Source organism: Pygoscelis adeliae, unplaced genomic scaffold (assembly GCF_000699105.1).
Source record: "Pygoscelis adeliae isolate BGI_AS28 unplaced genomic scaffold, ASM69910v1 Scaffold232, whole genome shotgun sequence".
In the NCBI taxonomy this organism is placed as follows: domain Eukaryota; kingdom Metazoa; phylum Chordata; class Aves; order Sphenisciformes; family Spheniscidae; genus Pygoscelis; species Pygoscelis adeliae.
The window spans coordinates 2798274-2812539 of record NW_008824473.1 but is presented as its reverse complement, the minus strand read 5'-3'; the positions used below and the strand labels follow the sequence as shown (position 1 = coordinate 2812539).

Sequence of the window (14266 nt, the reverse complement as noted above, 5' to 3'; positions counted from 1 at the left end):
ATGCAAATGCTTATTGTGACATCAAATCCAGAGTAACTCACTCCCTGAAGTTTGCCTGGAGTTTACAAAGTGTGAGGTCTTCAGACTCCCATGCTGTTTCATGTTTGGATCAAGTTCCCTTGGGAAAGGCACAGAATCCTGCAGGAGAGGACTTCACTGCCTTGGCTGGGGCCTTGAGTCCAGTGCATTGACCCTACTGTTATTAAATGTCCACAGGTGACTTCTTGTTAACTAATTTGTAATATCTCTCTTTCTCTTTCTAATTTTTGTTTTGTTTGTTAATGATGTAAGTTATGTCATGACATTAAAAAAAAAAAAGTGTTTGCTGTTTTATTAATGATCTTCTAATAGAGGTAGTACCTCTCTGATTCTTATGCAAATATATTGGCATAATCTGTGGCATGTTTCCAGGTATTGTTACTATCTAGGTCAGATCACAAAGTCAGTGCGATGCATCCTGTAAGTCTGAACTTTTAGGTAGTATGTGAGTTTTTGAAGTTAAGCAAGTTTAATAAAAATGAAGTAGCTACTTGTGATATATCTGAAACGTTCCTGTAGTCTTTGGGAACAGATTGTTGTCAGTAGAGTGTCTGGGTGTTTTCCTTGTTCTGCTAACCTAATTTTAAGAATTTGCATATTCTTTACTAATGCCTGTCTTTTCTCTTGCCTGTTTGTGGTAAGGATGTTGGATTTCGATTTGACACGCTCCGTACCATCCTGCAACAGGAAGTTCTGCTGCAGGAGGATGTGGAACTGATTGAGTTCCTTGACCCCAGTATCCTGTCTGCAGGGCAGTGTAAGCAACAGGAAAATGGACAGCTTCCAACGCTACGCTCCCTAGCAACTCCTAATATTTGGTATTGTACAGAGAATATCTACCACTATATTCACTGAGAAACAAGCAAAAAATATATTGTGTGCTCTTTATATAAAATGCAGCAATAAAGTGACTACTTTTTTCCTCAGGCTTTGTCTGAGGAAAAAAATTTTTGTCCATAGTCCCCAAATTTTTGTATAAGCATGCTTTTTTCCTCAGGCGTTTCATTGAAAGAGTAAGTTTTAATCTGAGATAGCTACCTGAACATGAATGGATACTTCCAAACCCTAATATGTGCTATAAGGAAGAACTAACGTGGTTGATTAATTCATTAATTTCTAAAGCTATACAATGGTGATCTTGATAAATGAAACATGATTGTGAAGACTGAATTGAGAAGTGTTTTCTTTGCTGTGGTCTTCATAAAATATGTTGGGGGGGATGCAATTAATTTTCAGACGTAGAATACCAGAAGAACAGACTAAAGAATATTTAAATAAGATGCATTCAAGTCAGCAAAGGCTGGTGAAATTCACCCTAGAATACTGAAGGAGCTAGCTGCAGCAGTGTCTGAACAGCTACCACCTGTATTTGAAAAATAACGAGGATGGTGGGTGTTCTGACAGAGTGACTTGCTCGGAAATGGACAAGAATCAGTAGATTAAAAAAATCTCATAACACAGTCCAGTGCTATGTTTTCATACATTTGTTAGGAAAATAGATAAAATTATTATAAAGCCACAGCAAGTTAAAAAACCCAACCATTTAAGTTGCAATATGTCATTATTGATGCTTTCTGTCAAACAAGAGAACTTTTGAACCAGCTTTTTCCAGTGGTTTGTCCTGGTCCTAGCACTATTCATTGTTTCTTTAACTATTCAGATGATAAAGTACAACTTACAAAATTTGTGAATATTGCTCAGCTTACAGATGACACCAAGTTTGTAAGTGTTTTGGCAGAATGGAGTTCAAAAGTAGATTAGAGAAATAGTTTGAAATCAATAGAAGAGTCAATAAAGACAAAAGTCTAATGCTACACTTGGGAAGGAAAAATCAAATTAACAAACACAAAGTGGTGAATAATTGGGTAGGCAATACTACTTCAGAAAAGGATCTGCACATCATTGCAGAGCATAAATTGAATGCGTCAGCAAATTATTCTGAAAATGGCAAATCTCATCCTGGTGGCCTTGTTATAGGCAGGACACGGGGGTTTACTTTTCTGTGTTTCCCTAAGCCTTGTGTTAGACTACAGCATCTGGTTTTGGATGCCACACTTGGAGAGGCATAGGTAATTTAGAGGCAGTCCAGAGCAGAACAAGAAGAAGAATGAGTTTAGAAAATATAATCTTTTGGAAATATTAGAGTGTGCTAGAATTGTTTGGCCAAAATGGAGAAAATTGAGGTGGGATGGAACAGTGTTACGATGTGTAGAACACAGTTAATAAGAAGGTGGTGATCAGTCATTGTTTATTCTGTTCAGAAAAGGGAAGCATATGAGGAAAAATAATGCGATTAATTTGCCAGTGATTCAGACTGGACTTGGGGGAAATCTTTTGAACTCTAAGGATACTTAGGAATTGGAATAGCTACCTGGGTGGGTTGTGGAGTCTCCATTTTCTTCTTCAGTCTGTCCGTGATGATCTGGATTAACCAGAAACTGAAAATGGGCAAAGTGAGCTCTTAAATCCCTTCCAGTCTTTCATTGTTGTGATTCATTTTGTGTGTGCGTGACTCTTTTTTTTTTTTTTTTTTTAATGTACCAAGGAAGTTATAGACTGTGTGTCTGCCACTTTTAAAGTTAATTACGTATCTGGAATATTTTAACACTGGACCTTTACTGAAACATATCAGTAGCCCTGAAGAGTTAACACTTGTAAGGCTTGTTAAAATATGACCACAAAACTGTCCAGAAAATAGAAACCCAGAGATCATGTCTTATTTTAGAAATGGGAAAATATTCCTTGTGAATACTTCCAAAACTAAATACAGGATACGCAGCTTTAAGGGGTGAAGAAAGTGAATATTTTTCTTTCAGAAAATTCTGAAAAAGTGAAGTTGTTATGCACCTTGAAGCCCATATCCCATCCCTCTCTGTGAAAACTGTCATAATTTTACAAAACTGCAACTATAATACTATATATGAACCATCGTGTATTTTCTAGCAGTTACTTATTTTTGTTGAATTTTTCTATTCTGAGATACTAGTAACTCTGTTCTTTAAAGATTTTCAAAAGCTGCCAAATTATTTAAAATTATTATTCAAGCCATCTTTATAAAAATGTGTTAAAAACTAGTGGTGTGTTGGTGTCCAAGTTAAATGAGTCAGACTCTGGAAAAAATAAAGCTGGCATTACTTGGGGGTTTTGTTACCAAAAGAAACATGCCCTTCCCTACTGTACTCTTGAACCTGGAAGCACAGATATTCCAGTTCCTACCCACCCTGGCTTATAATGCTGAGTAGTCAGGTTTTTTTCTTTCTCTATTTTCTTTTCCTTTTTTTTTTTTTTTTTTTTTAAAGTCATATGTGCGAGAGAAACTGACCTTTCAAAGTGGTACATTATTCTTTTACTCGTGCCATAAAAAAGCCGGATAAATGTTTCCTTGGAGTATACAGACCCAAGTAATATCATGTATGTATACATCTAAATCTGTCACTAGGAGTAGTTTTCAGTGTTTACAGCTCCCTTCAGGACCTACATAAAAGACCTGTAATAAGATGTCGTAATCTCAAATGTAACCTAAAGCTTCATGATTTTCCCACTTGTTTGACCTCAGGAATCTGTGCTTGATGATACTTTCTCTGTTTGCAGGGATGTCTCGCTGTTTCTTGCCTTTGTAAGTGCACTGCTTATGCTTCCTTCGTGGTGGAAGGAGTCATCGTGGCTGCTGTGGGGACTAGTTCTGCTTGTCTATGCAGTCTTTCGAGTGTGGGGCACATGGAGGACAGCCAAGCTGCAAATGTCCCTGCGAAAATACTGTATCCAGCTGGAAGAAACAGTGGCGAATAGCCGAGCTTTTACTAATCTCGTGAGGAAAGCTCTACGACTCATTCAAGAGACTGAAGTAATTTCCAGAGGATTTACCCTGTGAGTCTATATTTCACTTTATTTAATACACAGATCCATTCAAGCCAGATGTCTTCTAAAATGGTCTTGTTACGCTGTCTCCCATAACAAGTGGAATTACTGAAAAACATAATACTTAAAGCTTTTCATTTACATAAAATAGTATAATTACCATTCATACTAAAAGTATAAATTCTAACAACTTGGTGTTAAAACCCTGCATCCTGAAGGAGAATTAAGTCTCACAAAACTCATATGCCTTTGAAATCTTCTGCTCTGCTAGCAATGAAATACATGAAGAAATGGATTTTGAACCAATTTAGTTAACTATTTTGGTGAGTCATTTAGAGGGTTGTTTGTTTGAGGGTTTTTTGTATCTTATATTACCAAATCTATGTAAATAAACTGACCTGCAAGTAATCATTCATATTTTAGAAAACAAGATGACATGAAAATCATTCTATTTTTATTCAAGTAATGAGAACACAGCGATCAGCAAAGACCATCAAAGGTCATTTCCCACCTCAAATCAAGTTTACATTACTCTTTTTTTTTCTTGCATACAATTGTTGAGATGTTTAGATTCTTAAATTATTTACTGCTGAATTAGCCTCTCGTCCACTTAAGGGATGTGAAAGTGTTCCTGGTTATTTAGGTCTTGTAGCTATTTGGTAATTTTTGCTTATTTGCTATGTGAAAGGACATCAGAACATGTTCAGTGTATGCAATGATCCCAAAGCCAACAGGCCCGCTTCTTTGTACTCTCATTGCCATCTATGCTTTTCTCTTGTAACAATCTATGGTTAGATATGTACCTGTGCCAGTTAGACATAAGGTTAAAGGAGGTGGGAAACGCCAACGGCTAAAATCCAGTTGACTTCTTTCTAAAAACAATAAAAAAGTCCCTTGTGTGTACCAAGAAATTGTTTGTTCATGCCAGACCAACTATTCTGTGCTCAGGCACATGTTTTTACATGCAAGCTTGAAACTGTAGGCTTAGTGTTTTGAATTAATTTTTTAGCTTGAGATACCTTCACTATGCTTCATTGAAGAAATGTTGCATTCTGCCTTTGGAATGCATAAGCATGTCTTCAGTCTGCCTAGCTATGTGTTTTGTTTTGGTTTTTGCTGAAGAAGCATATAGTTAAGCAGTAGGCAGTCTTATCTTTGCAAACGGGTTCTTAAAAGAAATTATTGTTAGGGCTTGTCAAATTACAGATGAGAAAAACATTTGGATTTTTTCCTAAGTTTAAGCAAACGAACTTGTGGTCAGTGTCTAAATTGCTGGTGCCTTGTTCTTTTACTACATATCTTAGATAACAGATTAACAAAAAACAGACTGGTCTTTAAGCTGATGCTTGATCTAATAGCCTCTTCACTTAAAACTTTGGCAAGCTTTTCAAAAGACTTTGGAGTATGGATGGAGTGGGAGAAGTCTGACGTTGGAACAATCGTCCAGTATGAAGAAGTCAGTGCTGTACAGGTTTTGGTTTGGTTTAGCCTGGAGGAAGTTCTAACTGAAGAGTGTCCTCCTCTGCATTCACATATGCAAGAGATGCTGCTGCACAGGGCACCATGAAATGCTTTGCTTGAGATGGCGCTTCATGTATGATCCAGAAAAATAGCTACCCCTTTTTTCTTCCAGAATTTTGCTACAATAAACCTTAGCAGAACAAAGTTTAGTATGTTCTCCTATAGTAGCTTCGTCAAAGCCTTAATGCTTGTTCAGAAAGAGCCCTATGGCAATAGAAATGGTTGCAGCTGAAAAGTTAATGAGTATCTTCTTGTGTCATTTTACGTACTTGAAGGAATGGGTTTTCAACCAGGTAGCACAGCACCCTGTTCAACAATATGTATGCTGCTGTTTTAATATACTGCTAGCTCAGCATCGTTTGGACTGTGCATTAACCATATTGTGAATGGAAAGGTACTGAAGCTGACATTTAAATAGTACTGAGTTCAGATTTTGGCTAGCTGTATTTAGCTAAACTCTGATATGGCAAGCCCAGGTCTGCAGCTTTGGCCTGAAGTTCCTTGCGTTCCACCGCTGGTTTTTTTTCCCCATTGCACCATCCATTGCTATGTTCTTGTAGGCTAATTTACATATGCTTTGAAATATCTATGGCTTTGCTTTATTCTACCCTATTTGCCCCTTGTTAATTGATATTTGACTATCTCTGTAAATGTTAAATTATTCTTGATGAGGTTTTGGTCAGTTGTCCACTGGTTCACTAGTTCACTACGGTGTGGTAGTGACTGCTATATGCTTAACCAATTCAAGCATCATTTTGCCTTCATTCCCCTCCCACCCAAAAAAACCCACAGCAGCCACTTAGAAAAGGAACTAAGAACCCTGTCAGGCCTCTCTTATGTTAGCTGCTCTCAAAGGCAACTGGATATTCCAATTTCAGAATGGCCTTCAGAAGTGTTTAACGCTGCTTTTGGCATTTCAGGTATGTCTGCAGGGTACAAGCTCTGCGATGCAGAGATGGCCAAGACCTCACCAGGGTAGTCTGGATTACAGAAATTGTGTAGCCAAGGTAGGGCAGTGCTCTACTCAGGCAGAATGGCAGTATTTCTGTCTAATTGCTTCATTAGCAATTAGACGAATGAAACCTGTTCATGGGTTGCAGCCTGGAATTTCTGCTGGGTAATGGAAGTATGTCCATTGTCTTGCACATTATAAAATGAAAACTGTAGGAATACGTAATGAAAGGCTGCAGCAATAAGCAGCAAATAGTTATTTCCTTGTCTGTCACTGAAATAATTAGCTTTTTTCCAACATGCTCCCTTTCTACTATATTTTAAACTAGAATCAGGCTAGCACCAATGAGCACATATTGGTGTATGTAGCATCTTTGTAGAACTGCTTTCATGTTGGAGTGCAGTAATAGGTTTTTATTAATGTGTCTGTACAAGTTTGTTAAAAGTTGAGAGCCTATTTAAAGTTTGGCTTGTGAGATTAATGGAGAAATAATTCACTGTTCTTTACAAGTAAAATGGGTTTGGAGCAGTAGGAAAGAGGAAATTCACCCTTAACCTTTTTTTCTTCTTGCTATTTGTGGCTGATACGCAAAGCTGATAACATTTTGTAAGTGCAATTAAAATATATACAAGATAAATGGAACATTAGGAGGTTAGGGGTATGGCATGTCTGGCACAGACATTTGTAGCAAGTTATGCTAATTTAAGATTACTGGAATAAAAAAGAATTATTTTATAAAAAAACACCGAAACAAGCCTTCCCAGAAGGAAAGCAAATTGTTTTGCTGAATACTGGCAGTACACGCTGTGCGTGAGTTGTGCTATATTTGTTCTGTAAAGGAGCTGGAAATGCTTACATCACTGTAGCAGAACATAGATCTCTTTCTCTTTTTTATGGTAGAAGAATTTTGCTCCTTTTCTTTCAGCCTACTTCTGACAATTCACCCAGGGCTTGAGTCTACAAACTGATGTGAGAGTTTATCCATAAACACTTCCAGTTGTTACCTTCAAAAGCTAGGGAAACGTTAGAGATTGGCATGTACTACATTATATGCTGTGTTCCCTAGTGATACGTATGGCAAGACTAGCATTTTAATTTTACTTTTAGAAATTGAAATTAACGCTGTTTGTTTTTATTTTGTTCAGATTTTAAAGTACTTTATGAGATGTTATATAAACCATTTTAATACCACTCATAGTTTAATATGGTACGCAGATATTTTAATATGGTATTTCAGCTAGTGTATTCAATATACTGCAGTATTTGGCATCAATCTCCTTGCGTTAATCATATTTAACATACTGATATGGGTCCAGCCTTGCTCACTGTGTGGGCTGCATTGCTTTTCATATTTGACAGTGAAGGCCATAAGCTATTTCCCCTCCCGGTCAATGTGCAGCATGGTCCAGCTAAGCACATGCAGTAGGACTGATGATTTTCCAGCAGGGTCAGGTCTGCTGGCTTAGTCAGCTCTTCAGTCAGATGGGCTACAGAAATAGTTACCAATGCAGCAACCCACCTCAGTCTTGCCAGCTACCCTGTATGCTTTTCCCTTTTAAGTGACTGTGGACATGAAATCACCTCCTCACCGTGCCCTGGGAAAGGTGAGAGCAGAAGCAGGCTTCCAGTCCCCAAACAGTTCATCACAATTCATCGTCCTGTTGTCCACACTACGTCCATTCCTGAGTTGATTCTAGTAAAAACAGTCCCAGCAAGTAGAGTGCACCTAGGCTATTTTCAGTTTCTCAGTCATAGGTTTGGCATCAGACTGTACATGAATAGATATAACTGGATATTAATCTTTTTTTCCTTTTCTACAGCTTAACGCTACACAGGCATGTTTAACATTCACCCAGTTCACAATTCAGTTTATTTCCAGATGAGGCAATTTTTTACAGTTCTAAAGCCACGTTGAAGTATATTCTCATAGGCAAATGGCATGGTTTCTTTTAAATGTAAATTACCTGAATATGTGGACACCAAAATATTTTTTCAAATATGTTTGTATAATTGCATACATAAGCATGTGTTTACCTGTCAAACTCCCACAAACACAGCTGTCATTCATTGCATGGTGATAAAATCTATGTCACCACTCAAATAATATTTCTGTTGACCTAGAGAAGATTCTGCATGGAGAAGGTTGAAAGAATATAGTGTTTTGCATGAAAAACAATATGTAGTAGCACATTTTTTCTGCAAAAATTATTTAAAGAACAAATTTGCATATAAAGAGGTGTATGTTAAATATATGTGTGTTAAAACTTCCGAAGCTTACAGTGGGCTTGTGATAGTTTTGTATCAGAGATAATGTTATGGCCTGTCTACCCTTAGCGTGTTATTTTGGAAAACTTTGGAGAAAACAAATGTCCTCAGGAGTTTTGCCATGGCTCAGATGAGAATAGAATCAGGCTGTCTACTGGGGAATCCTGGCTGCTTATCTGAAATTTTTATTAAATATATCATTGATATGATGGATTATTTTTTTTTCTCTCATAGTTACTGAGTGGTTTGAAAAAGTTTTCTAAGTAATGGAATAAGAAAAGTGATGTACTGTCTTTTTAAAAATACTTTAGGACATCTGTACAGTTGTATCACATTTTACTTTTCAAGTTTGCTTGACAGGGTCAGTGCCGCTTGCCCATTTAATAAAGCTGGACAGCATCCTAGTCAGCATCTTATTGGTCTCCGGAAAGCCGTTTATCGATCTGTCAGAGCCAACTTTCGAGCTTCAAGACTGGCTACTCTATACATGCTGAAAAAATATCCTTTTTGTAAAAACCCATGGGTTCAGATATTCCACGTTACCTACCTGAAATTGTGCCAATGTTTAGAGTTAGTATGTCTAGAAACATACAATATCTAATTACCTATCTAAGCAAGATAAAGAAAAGGTAGCATAGTAAATTGGGGCTTATGCTTGGTTTGGAACATTCTTAAAATTTTTGTCTTTTTGTGTACTGTGCAGTGTGAGATAAGATTCTGTGCACTGAAAACATTGTCCCAGTTACTGACACCCATGCCATTGGTGTAAGTACTGACAGTGTGTTTCAGAGCCCTTCAGGATTTTGTTTTATAATTCCTCTTAGCCATTTTTTCCCTTGCACCAAAATACCCTCTTCTCTGAACAATATGGCCTTTCACTCGACATCCCCGTGTTCAAAGGTAAGTTGATTCCATGTTTCAGGTGAGCTAGGTGAAACTCTGATTACATTAATTAGCCAAAAGGCACATGTAAGAGCGAGGAGTTTCTACTCTGAATCAAAGCAGAACACTTTGTTCAGATTCCATTTTGTGAAGTGTCATCTGTATTTCTTCGATGAATTGTATACTTTCTTTAACGGCATTAGCATTTCAAGGGTTTCTTCTATGTTTATTGTACTTATTGTACTACATAGGAAATAACAATGTCTTCACCCTGTATTATAGCAAAAAATAACACAGGTATGTTCCTGATCTGAAAAAACACATGCAGGGAAACAAAAGCTGGTGGTAATGTGAGTGTTGAAAATCTGACATGACAAATTACTTGTTTTGCCTTCCTGGAACATAATATTTGACTAACATATCTTGCCTGGCAAATGGATGGATCTATTGAGTGATGATGTGTACACACACAGAGGCACACACAAAGCTACAAGTGTGTGCATTCCTTTTGAAGGAAATGAGTATTTCTTTGCAAAATAATAACTTGTGTGGGGATAGGCATCCTCATTCTGGGCTCAAGACTTCACTCTTAGCTCTGAGGAATAAGGTGGATTTGCTATGTAAAGAAAGAAAAAAATACTCTGACTGGTTCAGACACATTGATAAGAGCAACTGATACCTAGCTTGGAAATAATCAAGGATCACTTCTAAGAACATGGGAAGAGAGATCTGAAGACAGGCTCAGTTAACATGGCCTCCCCAAATATCCTCCAGCATGAAAAAGGTCAGTCCAGCAGTGGTTATGACAGGTGTGTAGATTGTTGCTGTGGCTGGGGAAGTTACAGATTCAAGGAATATTGGTGTATATCAGACTGTCCACTAGTTTTGTAACTACTAAACTTAAGGAATGGCTTTTAAATTAAGGAATGGGAGAAAAGAAAGTTTTGTTTACTTTGGATAATTAGACATTTATATCTGTCTTTGAAAAGATGGAAGTTCCATTATACCAAATTAGCATGCAGATATCACAGTAGTAAGGGCCAGCAGAAATAAATGGCCAAAAAATTTATTAAGTTGCGTGTATATAGATAGGTTCTTGACAAATGGAAAGAGAAGCATTATATTTGTGCAGAACGTAGTGGCAAAAGCAGTGGTAGCATGCGAGCTGAGATGCAGGCTGGGCCAATTCTACAGTGCATGAAAACTGAAAGTAGGGAATTTAAATGTAAGGAAGGTGAGTAAAGGATTCCTCCTCCCCACCAGGGTAATTAAGAGCAGCTTTAAGGTAGTTCCAAGTTGCCTTAGTTTGAATTTTTCCCTGTGTACTGTGAATCCCTGAAAATGTTATGTGTATTACATGGGTATTGATGGCAAGGAGCATCTTTCAAATAGGTTCCAGTGCCTTGTGCAATTAAATAGTACTCTTATGCTGGAGGGGCCAAAGATTCCTTCATGTTGAAAGCATTCACAGCTGCCACTTGTGACAACTTTAATGCCCTTGTCCATCATCAGATTGTTAGCACAAATCTGGCCTATAGCAAGGAGAAAGAGGAGCTGGAGAGATTAAATAAAGGAGTGAGGTGATAAATTGGAGGAAAGGAATGTTGATAAATTAAAGGAAAGGCATTTCCATCCAAAGTCTGGAAATGAAATCCCAATTCTGACTTTTACAGTTCTTTTTAGTAAGTTCTGCTTTGCACAAAATCAGAAGATACTCTTGATTTTAACTCCTCTAGGTTATCTGAGTATGAATTAATGAATTGCTATTTGAAATTTGCTTTTTCTGAGCATTGTGAGAGACATGAATCTAGTAGCACTATTAGTGATTTACACTGGCAACAGCAAATCCAAATGCTTTTATTAGAGAAAAAGATATTAGAGAAACATTCCAAATATTTAAAATTTGGATTAATATTACAAAATTACATAAAACTCCCAAAACCTATTTTCCCTGGTTAGTGATAATACTTTTCAAATAAACGTTTTTTGTTTTACTGAATATTGCTTTGTATTTTTGTTGCAGAGCAGATGTATCTCTGTATTTAGGCAAGTGAAAAACGGAATTATTTTTGCTTGGAACAATTTTCAATAGGAATTTAATATACGAAACACCTCCTAGTCTCAAGGGCAACAAAAATTGAATCTTCCCAGCTAATACGCTAAAGATCAAATCTTAGTTCCATTTTAACTGATGGCTGACCATTCTTTAGGATGATTTTTCTCTTTAAAGAATAAGGAAGTAGTAATTTCTTAAGAGTGTGAGCAAATACACAGGACAGGCACTGCTTTGAGCCACGGAGTGTGCATTTCATGGAAACATTTATGTACATGTATAAATGGGAAATAAACTTCCATGTTACAGCTTGCTTTCCTTGGTTGATGGTATTCAGTTGATACTGCAACGTGGGCATGATACTTGTCATTCAACAAGTGGTGAGCCTTTGACTCCAGAGATCCTTTCTGTGTGATGTCCAGTTATCAAAAGAAGGTCCTCGTCTGTGACTGGGCCTTCTCAGTGGTATACGGGCCTACAAAAGGATGATAATGTGAAGTATGTCCTATTTTCCTTCATCCTTGTGTTTCTTGTAATAAACCTGGAAATCTGAGATTGAAGTTTATAATGCAGTGAAGATAATTGTTGCCTTAAGGCTATGGTAAACATGTCTTGAACTGAGACGTGTATTATTAGATATAATGGTTAAAGTATTGTAGAAAATGGTATCAAATTTACTACTGTTGTAAAAGGTATACTTTGATTTAAGCTTTCATTTAAAAAATTTTTATATATTCAGAATTTAGTAGAATTATCTGCAGCTGAATTATTTTTCAAGCTTACTATGTCAGAATATCACATTCAAAAATAATTTGCAACAAGATCAATTTACTCGTTTATGGCTTAATAAGGACTACTAATTTTCTCTACTTCAAAAATATGTATTTATATGGCCTTAACAAAATCAGCCAAACAGCCTTTTATAGGAACTGTTTTCTAAGACAGGTTGCATGTATGTAATGTTAAGTCAAAAAAGTGTTCAGAAATAAGCAAAATCTATTTCGATGGGTTATTTTTTTCCCAGAAAAAGTCATTTCAGTGAATGATGTTGTATAGACATACATATGTTTGAACTAAATTCTACTGTGAATTTTCATACTTACACTGGTTTAGATCTAGACCTTTAAACCTATACAGTGAAATAGAGAAATGTTTAATCTTAAAGAGATTTATAGATTTGTATCTATACTGGAGAAGGGTATCCAGTAACCAGTTCCTGAGAGAATTAGCTGTGCTGGAGGTGATTTATGGTGACCTGAGCAATGAACAGCTATCCAAAGATCCAGATGAAGTCAAGTGCACACGACCCATGTGGCGGAAGTTTATAAGGAGCGCACCATCGTCATATGCCAATTCATTGGCAGTGATGACCTGGAAAGATGGAGAGGAACAAACGGTGGATGAATTGGCTGGTCAACTCTGGCAATACGAAGAACGTCTCTCATCTTCCCTCATCTCGGCTGTGGAGAAACTGTCCCGGGAGTTCCAGCGATTCAAAGAGGACAGGTCCTGCTCCTCACCTGTACGGACCAATATCTCAGCTATTAGGAGTCAGCATTCTTTTGCTTGAGAGAGAGAGTATAAAGGGTACACACCACGGAGCACCCTGTGGTTTTACCTGCGTGACCATGGAGAGGACATGAGGAAGTGGGATGGAAAACCTACTGCAGCCCTAGGGGCACGGGTACGTGAATTGCAAGGGAAAACAATCACAGAAAGAGGTTCTTCCAGGAAAATTGCTGCTCCAGTTTCCAGCGGGCAGCTCCCCAGACAGAGTAGAAGGGCTGATTTTACTCCTGATGTTAATGAAGAAACTTCTGACTCGTATGTACAAGAAGTGAGAAATGAGTACTGTGATGAGTATTAGAGGGGCCCTGCCTCCAGCCAGGGGGAGGAAAGGGACAACCGAGTTTACTGGACTGTGTGGATTCGGTGGCCTGGCACATCAGACCCACAGAAGTATAAGGCTCTAGTAGACACCGGTGCACAGTGTACCCTAATGCCATCAAGCTATAGAGGGGCAGAACCCATCTGTATTTCTGGGGTGACAGGGGGATCCCAACAGCTAACTGTATTGGAAGCCGAAGTAAGTCTAACTGGGAATGGGTGGCAGAAGCACCCCATTGTGACTGGCCCAGATGCTCCGTGCATCCTTGGCATAGACTACCTCAGGAGAGGGTACTTCAAGGACCCAAAAGGGTACCGGTGGGCTTTTGGTATAGCTGCCTTGGAAACGGAGGAAATTAGACAGCTGTCCACCTTGCCTGGTCTCTCAGAGGACCCTTCTGTTGTGGGGTTGCTGAAGGTCGAAGACCAACAAGTGCCAATCGCTACCACCACGGTGCATCGGCGGCAATATCGCACCAACCGAGACTCTTTGATTCCCATTCATGAGCTAATTCGTCGACTGGAGAGCCAAGGAGTGATCAGCAAGACTCGTTCACCCTTTAACAGTCCCATATGGCCAGTGCGGAAGTCTAATGGAGAGTGGAGGCTGACAGTAGACTATCGTGGCCTGAATGAAGTCACGCCACCGCTGAGTGCTGCTGTGCCAGACATGCTAGAACTTCAATACGAACTGGAGTCAAGGGCAGCCAAGTGGTATGCCACAGTTGATATTGCTAATGCGTTTTTCTCAATCCCTTTGGCAGCAGAGTGCAGGCCACAATTTGCTTTCACTTGGAGGGGCATCCAGT

The 14266-nt window shown here is 38.2% G+C and overlaps 1 protein-coding gene across 1 annotated transcript in view; it reads left to right on the top strand.

Annotated features, from left to right (window-relative positions):
• VEZT (vezatin, adherens junctions transmembrane protein) overlaps positions 1-14266 on the top strand; it is a 58614-nt gene that overhangs the window by 20099 nt on the left and 24249 nt on the right. The window contains exons 4-6 of the mRNA XM_009321353.1: positions 682-857; positions 3631-3906; positions 8996-9133. Coding sequence (XP_009319628.1) covers positions 682-857; positions 3631-3906; positions 8996-9133 — 590 coding nt within the window. The remainder of the gene's footprint in view (positions 1-681; positions 858-3630; positions 3907-8995; positions 9134-14266) is intronic.